Source organism: Pezoporus wallicus, unplaced genomic scaffold (genome assembly GCF_028554395.1).
Source record: "Pezoporus wallicus isolate ANWC-B61680 ecotype Strahan unplaced genomic scaffold, APGP_CSIRO_Pwel_v1 contig_16, whole genome shotgun sequence".
In the NCBI taxonomy this organism is placed as follows: domain Eukaryota; kingdom Metazoa; phylum Chordata; class Aves; order Psittaciformes; family Psittacidae; genus Pezoporus; species Pezoporus wallicus.
Window position 1 is genome coordinate 3,275,757 of NW_026641478.1, and position 13,326 is coordinate 3,289,082.

At 40.6% G+C, this 13,326-nt stretch overlaps 1 protein-coding gene across 3 annotated transcripts in view; it reads left to right on the forward strand.

The window, feature by feature from the left end:
• Positions 1 to 13,326, forward strand: part of LMO7 (LIM domain 7) — a 128,081-nt gene that overhangs the window by 47,622 nt on the left and 67,133 nt on the right. For all 3 annotated transcript variants that reach the window (XM_057424038.1, XM_057424039.1, XM_057424040.1), the window contains exon 4: positions 6,782 to 6,888. In XM_057424038.1, coding sequence (XP_057280021.1) covers positions 6,782 to 6,888 — 107 coding nt within the window. The remainder of the gene's footprint in view (positions 1 to 6,781; positions 6,889 to 13,326) is intronic.

The following is a 13,326-nucleotide window of genomic DNA, read 5'->3' on the forward strand; positions in this document are numbered from 1 at the left end:
CAGGAAATCCCTGTGTCAAGGATCACAGTAATTTATTATTTCACCTAATGTGGAAAAACAGCGAAGGGCACACAGAGGGGAGTGGCAATGCAATTAGCACCGTTTCTGATCTTTGGCCAACATGGTGCTCTGTGCACTCTGTTATAGGTGGGATAACTGACTGAAGCCTGGAGGTCAGTCTTAAGTCAAATTATCCCTGCAGGGTGATTGCTTTAATTATTATTTTTAGTTTGGGGCCCAAAAAGAGAGGGAAGAAAAGAGTGGTTTAGCTTTTCCACCTACTCCTTGCTCTCCTTTCAGTTCAAGGTCCAATGCATTAGAAGCCTTTGGAGAACTGTAGGAGCAGGGACATCACAGTCTACAGATGGCATGAGTAGGTGATGGGCACTAAGCATCCCAGTGTGCAAGGCCAAGGTGGTAACTGTGAGTTCCTGGCTTCCAGGCCTGTGGTCACACCACAAGGCTGGCTCAGCCCCATACTTTGCTCTTGCCCTCACCCCTTCTGCCCCCACCTACACCCACAGCCAGTGCTAATAACCGAAACATACCTCCGAGGAAGAGCAAGTTACCCAACTTGTTCAACGAGCTCCTGCTTTAGGTTTCTTCCCTTACCCCACCTCCAAATATAAACAACGCTTAGCTGCACAGTGATGCCACTGCAAAAGGCAGCGCTGAGGTATGCATTTAACCAATTTGAGCCAGCCTTAGTGGTCAGTATAGTGATGCATCTATCCTACTTTTTTAAAAAATACCTCTTTTTATAATGAAAATAGGCCCTTATTTAGGTGCTAATAAAGATTTGTCATGAATGCCGAACTGAAGGAGACGCAGTGTAAACTCTCAAGAGGACTCCAAATGTCTCCATAAATGTAGAACTAAGAAAAATGCCTCTTAAATGTGATCTATTCAGATGATTTTCAGAATTCTATAGCTGAAAAAATGCATCATTTTCTCTTCCTAAAATGTCAGAAATGCATTATTGTGTTTTGGGTTTTTTTTGCTGGTTTGTTGTTGTTGTTGTTTGTTTTGTGGGGTTTTTTTGGGTTTGTTTGGTTGGTTTTGGGTTGGTTTTTGGTTTTTTTGTTGTTGTTGTTTGTTTGGTTTTTTGTTTTCTTTTTGGTTTTTTTTGTTTTCTTTTTTTCCTCTGGGAGCCTGGAAAATGAAAACATCTTCTGGCACAAAGTCACGGTCTGGGTGATGCTGTAATACTTCCATGTGAATATGCCTCATGGCCCTGTGAGCATAGGGTGTAATTATGAAATTCAGTTCCTGTTCTTCCCCTTGATACTTTGAAAATGAAAAAAAACCCCACCAAAACCAACCCCCTAAAAATCTCACCCCCACCAAAGAAAACCAAACCCAAGTCAAAAAAATGGACAACAAACCCAAACTAACCAAACAAGCCCCAAGAAAACCCTAGCCAGATCCAAAACAAAACAGAGCTTTGTATTGCAGTAAAAGTAAGGTTTTGAACTGAAACAGTGGGTGTTTGCATAGAAGTAGGAGACACCTGGGGGACTGTCTTCATCTGTTGGCTGATGCAGCCAGGAAAAACAGAAAAACACCATGTTAATTAAATTGTTTTTCTCCCAGGTGCCAAGTGAGTTGAAAGATGTGCCATAACTTGTATGCCTACGAGATCTATCTGTGTTTCAGTGCATATGTGAGGCTTCAGAGAAACAGTTAACCAGGGAGAAGACAGGCTTACCACACAGCATGACTGCACCTTAAAGAAAGAAATGTATTTACATGCTTGTTTAAATTAATATTCCTGCCCCACCCAGATAATAATGATAATAAGGGATTTATTTTTTAATTAAATTGCGTCTCAAATATAGAAGCTGAATTTACTGTGATCTTGCGTTGCACGTAAGTAGTCAAAATAAGATGGTATTTACACATACTTACATGGAGACCTCTCTTAATTGCCTTTCACTTTATGCTCTTTCACTTTAGAGATTTGAGGTTTTTTTTTTGTATTTTACACACTTTATGTCTTCTTAGGTTAGTGGGTGGTTGGTTTTTTCATACTTAATGCCAACTCTTTCTCCATCTTTTTTGTATCTCTACTTTTGTATTTTCCCTCACTTCCCTGTTGCTCATGCAGGTTTTTTTCCTGGTTTAGAAGTTCTTGCTCTATTTTCTGTTTTTTATGGGCATTGAGGTGTATTTCCCACCACTGCTGCCACCTCACCAGCAATGTATATTTGTCTTCCTTGTCATAGTGCTGTTCAACTTTGTCTCAAGTTCTTGCCATGGTGGCATATATTAGGAGTTGATTCCAGCTGCAAACATGGCACTAATGCCAGTGGCAATACCTCAAATTTTATTTCATTTTTTTAAATTACTTTTAAAGGAAGATATCTGTACTCTCACGTTTTTCCCACAATGACTGGCTTCTTTCTTCTTTGCAGTCTGGAGGATAGTAATGGGAATGAGGAGCCCTGTTGTGGCACCCCTGCTGGAGGTGCAGAGCTCTGGTGCAGCCCCCCTGCTCCTTGTCTGGGAGCAGGAGCAGCACTTAGGCCTGGCAAGGAAGGACAGGGAAGACTCAGCTTTTTGCTCTCATCATGTCCATAAGGCTGTGTTCATGAAGAGTGAGAAGGCACTCTTTCTGCTTTGCTACAATATGGGAGAGAAGGAGGGAATGGACCACAGTCTCACTTTCAGTATGGGCATGTTATCTTGGCTCCTGCTCAACACTGGTTAGAGGGATGCTTTAGCAACAGGCAGAGGGAATGGTTTGTGGCTGGTGATGCACCATGGGGACCAGAAAGGCAGGTGCATGCCTGAAAACATGCGGTATCATGTCATTCCCTGGATCAGTGGTATTTAAATGCCTGCTCGTGGATGACCTGCTTCCCACTGCTGGCTCCGTCTCTCTTGTATTACGACTTCGCAGAGTTTTTGGGTGCGGTTTACTTTGAAGTTTGAGACAAAAATGAAATGCTGAAAGGTAATAGCTATACCTACTCAGCATTTTGTGCTGTGCATTTAATGTAAGTCTACTGCGTGTGGGAAACTCAAGTTGTGCTGGGAGCATCTGAAATGCTCTGCCGTTTCATCATGCACACCATCTGGGGAAAAAGAAACGGGCCCCCTCCACCCCCCAGCCTCCCTACCCTGTCTCACCAAACACTTAGAAGTAGTAATAACATACCAGAAATAAATTGCTACTGAATTTTGTGGTTAAGACTTAAGACTTTACTTTTGTTGTGATTTAAACTCTAATTCTATGATGCTAATTCCAACTTCAGGTGCTTATGGAAATGCACTACTGGAGCTCTGTATTAAAAGCATGGAGTTAATTTTTGTCCATATAGTGCCTGTCAGTTCAGATTTCTTTTTTTTAATGGTCATAAACCTCATGTTTTCTATATAAACGTATTTGATCTGCCTGACCATGGAGCCTTGCCTTTGGACTGGGCATCTCTTCTCTCCCTTTCTGGTTTTGCTTCCCTTGTGCTGGTAGATGGCAGCAGTATTGCCTCTCATGCCCCATTTTATGGGTATAACGGAACCAAGTTCTCCAGTTCTCATTTTATAGGTCCCTTGTCTTCTCTCATCGTCATACTCCTCTCTCTGCAACTACTAATTTGAATCTTGCTTGAACTTAAATGGCCTGCCCTCATTTACAGACATCTGGAAGACCTCAGTGGTAGAAGGCAGTTGTGGACATGAGTCTTTTTTTTTTTTTTTACCTCAAGCATGCCGCTTCAGTGACTTGCAGTCACGAGGAAGTAGATCTGTTGTGTTGTGCTTCTCCAGACTTATGAGTTCTGAATGCTTAAGAATATTTTTGTGGAGTATGATGAGATTGATTGGAGTATATGCTTTGAAGCTCAAGTTGTAACTTCAATTAGTCTTATTTAAAGTACAGTTATATTGGTAAAAGGAATAGCATAATGGGTTCTATATTTGAATGCATTAATCACTGAACAATGTTCCTGTTCACATCTCTAATGTTAAATCTAATTGCAAGGTTGATAGCTTGTCTTTTTTTCCCCTGCTTATTTCTGTGGTGCTATTTAAAATTAATTTTAAGGTTCATTATTCTGGTAGAGTTTAAAACTGCTATTAGCTATTTTGAGACTTGTGGCTTCAGTGATTTACAATGATTAGGGAAGAATAACTTGGCGAGGACAGTATTTACAAGTGCCGATTTGTTGAAATGATACCTTTTTGTGTCAATTTGCTAACCTGAGTAATAACTTTTTGGGTGCCATCTCATGGTCTCTGGGTGTCAGTTCCAGGCCCTGACCGGATGAGAACTGGCATTGGGGCAGTCCCACCTGAGATGGTAGGTGTGATCAAACTGCTGGCTTGGGAGCTGGGGGAGGCACATTTTGAGCCATGTTTTATCCTGCACACAAAGGCTGTGAATAGCTGTGTTCTGCCTCCCATGTTGTCTTTCCCTGGCCTTTGGGAAGTTTCTGGTCTCTGACCTGTTTCTGAAGGTTTTGGCTCATGTGTTCTCAGAAGCTGTAAGTGTTATTTATCAAGAGATTGATGTTTGATAGGTTTAATTGCTGCGCCACCTTCAAAATTAATTCTCTTGTGTGCCAACAGTTCAGTGGTTGTGCAGCCAAGCAGCCACTGATGAGCAACTCCTTTGTTTTCCTACTGCTTGGGGTGTAGGCAGCATCCATTCCTCTAAACCTCTAACTCTTCTTCCTTGTTTACCTGCACAATGTGCACATTTTCTGCAGTTCAGTTGATGTAACTCATCGCTTTGGGTGTTGACTGTGAGTTTGGGTGGTTGGTGAGAACAATTAGGGCATGTTGCCTTGATCAGTGTCAGTGTTCATTGCCTTGCAACTACTTTTTCCTTCTGCTCTGCAGAAGTTTCTTGGATTTCCCGGACCCCTGTACACTGACCTGAGAGGCGCCTGTCGCTGTTTACCAAGCAGCTCCCCTTCTTGCATGGGACTGTAGTCTGTGGCCACTTCCATACAGAAGAAGCGATGTCTTTTCAAGTCTTTGGGGTTTTGGTACTAATCATAGAATCGTAGGATGCCTTGGATTGGAAGGGACCTTAGATATCATCTGGTTCCCACCCCGCTGTCAGAGTCAGGGACACCTTCCACTAGACCAGGTTGCTCAAAACCCAGTCCAACCTGGTCTTGAATACTGCCAGGGTTGGGGCAACCACAGCTTCTCTGGGCAACCTGTGCCAGTCGCTCACCAGCTCTCAAATATTAATTGAATAAAACTGCCACATATAATCAGATTTCCCTATGCTGTATGGAAAGGAAAAGTAAATGTCCCTCCTGAGTTTACACCCCCCATCATGAATCTCCTTGGGCCACTTGTGCAGGCAGCCCCCTGGGCACTTGCAGAGGCTAATGCACAGGCAGAGGTGAGGTTGCCTGTCCTCCATCCTTCCAAGCCACTTTGTCTCATTTGCCACCACATCATGTTCCCCCTTGTTGTCATGTCATCCCCCTGAAGCAGAACAGCTCCCACCATGGCATGTCGCACATCAGGCTTTGAGGCAGAACCTTCCCAGTGTGAGACACTTGGGATCTTTTGGCTGTGTTAACACAGAGCCTGCAGCCTGCACAGGGAATACCTTGTTCAAACGTTTTCCTTGAATGAAGCCATGTTTACAGACTGATAAGAAATACTAGAATCCTGGGGACCCTCAAAACAGAAGGTTGTGGGTATTCTTGGGTTTCTTTTACTTTTTAAAGCCTGTATTAGAAGCAGTGGTTGTTTTCTTTATGTTTTTTGTTTTTAAAGAAATTTTAAATGATGGTATAATTGTTACAGGCAGTGATTATGTGTCAAAAAGAAAAAAAAAAGTTTAAGGTGTGTTAAATTGCTGAAGTAGAGCTTATCCATACTGTGGAACTCTGTTACCAGTACCTTGATTTAGGAACCCTGCAAATGACAGGGCTGTGGGTAGCTTCTGAATTAAGTAACTTTGTGTACCTTTTCCTGTGGCTTACAGCTGAAGGGAGCAAGTGCGCAAGAGGGCACATTCTTTTGTTGTTGATAGCATTCCGCCTTAACGAGAAGGAATTTCTTGCCTAATGCCTATTGTTTATGGAGTGGAAAGAGATCACAAGTTGTATAATCTTTCTCTATCGTTTGATTTATTTATTTTTAACCTTGCTCTTGCAGCTGGGTTGATCTGCAGCAGGTGCAATGAGTGGTGCTGTAACACGTTAATACCCTGCACCTATACTCTGTAATATTGGTGTGAGTTGGGGGGGGGGGGCATAAAGAGGGGAGGAACACAAAGGAGAGGAAAAACCCCTGATGTAAGGAAGCAGCAGCACCGAATACAGTTTGGTTTCTGTCTCTTTGGAGCTTTGCTCAGCAACCAAACCCAGACTCCAGGTGCAGTATTCCCTCAGCGGTCTGTGAGCATAGAAGCAGTGCGTCCCTCCTCTTCTTCCTCCCCTGCCAAGAGTTTCTGGGTGGTGAATGTCAGTAGCTGGAGTTATTTTTAAAGGCAAGAGGTGAGGCTTGTCGTGCAAAGCGAGGAAGAGGGCGTTTGTTTGCTGAACAGAGCTGACATCAAAGTGGAGATTGCTGCCTACTGGCTCACTGCTGCCTTATGCCAGGTAATCTTTAACATACCCCTCAGTCACTGAGATCTCAACCCAGCCTGCCTATGTGCATGAGGAACAACCTGTGTTTATGATCCCAAAGATTGTTTTTTCAGTATTATTTACGTGAACTGGACTTTGACATTCAGAGGCTGTCGCTAATCATCTTGCAAAACCTGCTTAGTGCTTTTAACTAAGCAACTGCTTTCTACTTCTCTTTGCAGGATAATATAAATGTTTTTCTGAAAGCGTGTGAAAATATTGGACTGAAAGAAGCTCAGCTTTTTCATCCAGGAGATCTTCAGGATTTGTCCAATCGAGTTACAGTCAAGTGAGTTTTGTGGTTTGTTTTCTCCCTCCCCTTCTCCCTCCAAGATGTTTCACGGTCTTTTTTTTATTGATTTATTTATTTTTAATGTTTGCCTATGGAAAATTCTTTTAATCTGGTACAAGCAGTTCTGAATACTGTGGAGAGGGTTTAAGCCTTGTTGAGACTGGTAGATACGATTTGCACAAATTTAATTTTAAAACATGAGTATTATACCTTACAAGCAAAATAATTAATGAATATTTACAGGATTTAATATATGAGAGAGAAACTGTTCGGGTTATTTTAAACTTGGAGCAAAATTAACTGTTAAATGGTATCGCAAGCATCGCTTCCCTTTATGCTTTGAGATTACTGATGTAAAATCTGAAAGGCTGAGGTGGTACTTCTGATACTTATCTGAATGGCTCCGAGGCTGAGGTACAGTGTTCCTCAAGGACCGCGGGTCTCACCACTCCAACTATTAATCAGGTGTTTGTTACTGAATGTCACATCTCCTGTCAATGGGGGTGTAGAAATCAAGTACTGAATTGCACAAAGGGAAATTGTCATGTTTACAGAGAAAAGAGTTTTCCGGTGAAATAGCAGTGGTTTGGTTCAGAAATATAATTGATGGATTCTCAAATCTCAGGACTGCTGTGTCTCCTATTAGGAGTCTTAGTAGTTTCTGAGAGATTAAGGTGCATTTTTACTGTATAGACACTTAACAGGTGTTTTAAGATAAATGTGTCATGGAAAAATATTGTCCTGGGGCATCTTGCTTTGTTACAGTATTAGCTGTTTTTATTGTGTTAGTACAAAGGGTGGATTTATTGTCTCAAAAAAAAAAAAGAGAAGCTTCAGTGATTTTTGCTGAAAACCTATCAGGTTAAATGTTAAGAATTGATTCCTATCTTACATTGCTGGTTTTATAAAAGAAGAATAGGCAGTAATCCTTCTGTAAATACAAGGGAAAAAAAATACTGTGAAATGACACAGTTGCTTTAATTGGAAAGAAATCTCTATGTAGGTGGATCTGGCAGTAGCATGTTGACATACTCTCTGCCTGGTTTCAGAATGAAAGTTCATACCGTTTTGAGGTCTGATACTTGAGATGGCAATGCATTTTCCAATCTTTGACTCATACCCGAAACGTATTTAGGGACTTGGCACCTTTCCAGGATGCTGGTATTCTTGCTGCTGGTTCCTACATCATGCCAAAAGCTGGAGGGTTGGTAGCTTCTAGCATGCTTCAATTATCCACAAAACCCTCACTACAGTTATTTTTGTGGAGGTTTGCTTTCAAGAGTATCACCAGGAAGGGTTAGAGGCAGTCAGGAGCTGGTCTTCAGCAATGTCAGTAGTGACAAGCTGAAACCCTGGGGAGGTCGAGTTAGCAAACTGTTGTGCAAGGTATGTTGTCCAACTTGTCCCTACTTTAACAGCAGCTTCCAAGTGAGGTCAGCCATGAAATTAATCCAGTGGGTCTGTAACCAGGTTTTGTTGGTGATGTGTTTTGTTTAGTTTTGTTTTATCCTTTCAGCTCTGCTGGTTCCCCTCCCAGCTCTGGGAACAGAGAGTAAGGCTGGAATTTGAAGTTGCCATAAGGCAGTGGGGGTTTTACATCATAGGTACTTGGCAACAGGTTAGTTGGTGATTTTCAGAAAAGTAGGTTTAACCATTGAGCTCTTCTTACTGAGAGCAATGAAAGGGGTCTGGGTTAGAGCTGGGAAGCTGCCAGCTGCTGGTGGTATAGCCATGCTCTTTTAATGCATTTCAGTATAAGTTTGATTTTTCCAAACTGTTATATGCCAGTCCCACAGTGTGTGTAAAATACTTAAAATAATTCAAAACTTCTGTATCTGAGCGTGCTGTAAAGTGGTAACCTAAACTATACCAGCACATTTTGATGTGTTTAGGAGTTTGGAGGGGGATGGGAAGTTTTAGTCCAACAAATGAAGGAAATAAGTTATACGAAGAGAGCTCTCCCCATTGAAAAGTTTATTATGAGTCATTTGATTACCCAGAGGGCAATCTAGTCTTCAGAGGGTTTCCAGAGAGAGTCATATGTGTGTCAGGACAGAAATGCTATCTGATCAGGAGCTTTATCTGATGTTTTGTTGTTGTTTTTTTTTTGTTATTTAATAGAAATAAATAACTTCATATATTTGAGCTGAATTACCAATTTCGTCAAAACTTGTAGGATGCCAGACCTCAGAAAAGGGATACTATTTCATGTCTTGCTTTCATATTATCCTCTGTTAACCTTAGTTTCAGCATTAGAAGTAAATAATTTCTTTTCCCAAAGAGGGGAAACCTTTTTTATATGCTGATTTTTATAAAAGATTACATTTTATTTTTGGCTAACATTCCTAAGCAAATCCATTTTGCTGCTGTCACCCGAGGCTAATTGCCCACATCTTAAACCATCTGCGATAGGTTGTGCAGGATAACATTTACGTGTGCCTGAAGTGGTGTGTATTTTGACACCTCAGCAGTATTGCTGTGTTCTGCAGTTGCACCACCATTAGAGCATGCTTATCTACCCAAAATAGGTTAACTAAACTGTTGCTGAAACAGTCAGCTTTTCAGGCTGAGAACAGCATGCTGGTGGGATACACATATGTACTGCCAGGCATAAGAAGATACCTGATTTGCCTTGCATGTGAAAAGGAGATAAGAGGAAGGTACTATTAAAAGGGTGGGTCTGCTTATGTAGCTAAAGGCAGTCATGAGAGTTGTCATTTTATGTCAGAGCAAAACCAATTTCTGATGCTGGCTGGGAGGTTGCATCTCCATCCCTGCCATGCTGGGCCTTCTGTAGACTTCTCTAATTGTTCTGATGCCTCTGGTGCTGGAAAGGTCCTGGAGGAGGATCGCCTGCCCACTGAGGATGATGTGCTCTGTGGAGAGGTGTTCCCTCTGTTCTTCCTGCCTCTGCTGCCTGGCAGTTACGTGTGGTACCTCCTTCTCCTTACCTTGTGGGAAATCATATGCCCTAAGGCTGTTGGCATCTTGTGCTGTGGTCCTGTCCACCTGGGCAGGCTCCCTTCCCAGAAGGAAAAGTAAGTTCTCCTTGTACCTTTAACTGTACCTTTGCTGATAAGTGCTCGGTCTTTCTATCTCATCAACACCACCACAATGCCTTTCAGAGATACTGAACTTTGTATTTGTGTGTTGGGTGATGTTCTTTTGTCACCTGAGTTAAGGTGAAGACTCTCTGTTCCTCATGGCTTGCCAGAAGCTGTGCTAAGAAAATAATCTTCCTATCTGGTAAGGAGGTTACAACTTTCACTTGTATTTTGTTTTCTATTGCAAGTGAGATGATGCATAGGGATAATGAGAAAGTCCTCTGTAATTACAACTAGTATCTGGGACAGGAGAGGCAAGAATCCTCTTAAATATCCAGACTCTCAGTTCCAAGTGATTATGTGATTATCCTTTTTGCAAAGAAAAAGCTCCTTAAATTTTCATTGTTTAGAAGGTTGTGTGAAGAGGGCTGGTTAAAATTACTGGTTGCTCTTCAAAGCCTTGCAAACTTTATGCTTTGCCAGATCAGCAATGAGATTAGTAGTCAGGTAATGTGGAAAAAATATACTGGCATGGATGGTTTCTTTTCTGCCAATGAAAACGGGAGTGTGCAGTAATGCCTGAGATTTATAGTTCAGTCTTTCTGTAAATCTGCAGAAGTTATTGCTCAATGGTATAGTACAGCAATGTGTCATGTGTTCCAATAAAGATTATCCAGATGGATTTATTCCTCGCATACCATGTTTGGCAGTCATGTGCACATCATACTGTTTTGTGGCTAGTTATTTGTGTATATGCCTATGCATTTTTCTTCCATTCTTTCAGTATATTTTATTTTATTTTATTTTTATTTAGCCTAGGATTTTATTATTTTTAATTGGAGGAGGTGTTATTTTAAAACCCAGCAGCTTGAGAGGGTTTTTTAAATTTACACCAATGAGAGATTCACTTCATTTGGTTATTTTTTAGTCCTGTCAAAGTAAGAATTCAATATGAGCTCAGTGACTCTCAGTTGTCAGTTACTATTTAAAAATGCAAGTACTTCCCTACCCATCTCTTTAGAGGTGACACACCCAGCTGTTCCCAGCTGTGGAATGGTTCTTTGTAAAATCGACTTGTGGAGTTGAAAGGGCGAGTTTGCTTAGGCAGATGCCAAACTTCAGTTCTGGTGGAATTTGTTATCCCAGTCATCAGTTTTAAAGGAGGCAGCCTGAAGAGTCAGACTGAGAGTGTGTCTTGTCTTTCAAGCAAATTAGTTCTTCTGTCTGAAAAAAAAAAAAAATCTGGAAAATGAAGTATCCACTCCACAAGTCTCATTAATACTACTAATAAATCCAACAAACTTTTTTAAAGCCACCACAAGCCCTTGAGCCCTAATGTTGAAGTTTGGTTTACAGTAGCAATTTTATTTCTCAATAAAATAGCAGCTTAAAATATTTGGCTCCTGTTAATATTTTTACTACAGGGTTATATATAGAATGAGGCTCAAACTATCTCCCAAGGTAGCCAGAAGTATCTCTGTGCCTTGCAAAACTTGGGATTTGGATAAGGCCTTCAACTTCTTGCTGCTTTGTACTTTTCCAAATATTTGTTATCAATCCTGTTCACTAAATGAAGTGTAAATTGTATAAAGCGAACAGAAAACCCTGTCATACAAGTCTTGCTGAAGTTGAAATTAAGTGCATACATGAGATGAAGTAACTGAGCTCTGACCTATGGCCCTGGCATTTCTAACTTTTGAATAGTTTAAGCTTACCAATTTGATGTTTCTTTAGCACAATTATGTTTCATTATTTCCTAAAGAAAAAAGCAACTTTTGAAAAATTTGAATGCCATGCTTTGTGTTGCATAAAGCTCTATGTAACTAAAGCCAACTAGAGACACGTAACAACTGTTATCTGTCATGTTCATCCTTGTGTTCATGCATTTCAGCTGATTTGGTTTTTATTTTTGTGGGGTTTTTTCTTTTTCTTTTTTTTTTTGAGACAGGGTGTCTATTTCACTTCAGAGAATACTTTCTGAATTATAAAATACTGCAAAGAAGTTTAAAGATCAGATGCTTTTAAGATAAACCCTGAGAAAATGAAATAGTTGCTGTGGGATGCGGCTGTAAGAACATATTCTGCATCTCTTCATCCATCTGGAGTAGGATGCATTTAATGGTATTTTCTTCTGATTAAACAAGAATGACCAATTGTACCCATTATACCAACATTAACAATTTTAAGCATATATGCAAAATCACTACCAGCCATACTGCAACTCTTGTCCCTTACTGCACAACTCTCTTCATTTTAGGGGCTGTCAAAAGGGAAACCTTCTAGGACTGACTAATTAAGTGAAACACAAAGCATCGTCTAGTACCCACCTTCTTAATCCCATAATTCAGGTTACAATAGCTTCGGTGCCAATTTACAGTGACAGAGGTGCCTTACTTGTCTTTTTGGGTGCAACCACTAAATGTGCAGATATAATAGGGTTCCTGAAAATAGCAGTGAATCAGTAGCAGAGAGTGGTTGAATGCAGGTGTAGCTTCTTCCAGTGCTACATTCAATCCATTAGTAGATTCCTGTTTTGCATGTGGAAAGTAACTGCATGCTATTTAGTAAATCTTAGGCTCTAATTAGAAAAGGGGGTTGTTTTGTTGTTGGTTTTGGTTTTTGTTCTGTTTTGTTTAATAAGTTGATGTTTCTCGTTACTTTAATGTTCTTCCTGTCTAGTCTTGGGGAATCTGCCAAATTTCCTGATTCCTGTTATTTCCTACTCAGGATACTTTCTTCTGCAGGGTTAACAAAGGCGAAGTGAAATTTCTGTTCTACGGGATGAATACTACAACTGTTGGATAGAAGAGATGATCTTTTGAGTGGGTGGTTGTTTTCAGTGCTCTTAAAGCTCTCCAAAAATAAACATTTCTAATTGTGAAAGCAGTAATACATGTCAGTCTTTGGAAGAATTTTTTTAGGGTTGCTCTGCCAGTGACACTCAACTCTTTTATCTGACAAGTGACTTAGCTGGAAGCTTGAGGTATAATTATGAGCAACTCTCTTGGGACTTGTATCCCATTTTGTCCTTCAGGAAGAACTGCCATATTTTGCTCAAGGGAGACAGGGTCAAATACCCTGAAAATGGATACTTACAGGAGAGAGAGATAACACAAGCCAGTTTGTGGACAGGTAGCTCAGAGCTGGTGTTAGCTGTTGATAATACTGAATTCATACTTGGGCCACCTTCTATATTTAATACATTTGCAGAGTTATGCTTTGAGCAATTAGCCTAGTGGAAGGTATCCATTTATGATATTTATGATCTTTAAGATCACTTACAACCCAAACCATTCTATGATCTTTCTTCTGTTTCTATTTTTTTTTTTTTGCTTAAGAGTTTCATGTTTACAATAAGAGTGCATGATGGAGCTGAACCTGAATTTGCTGT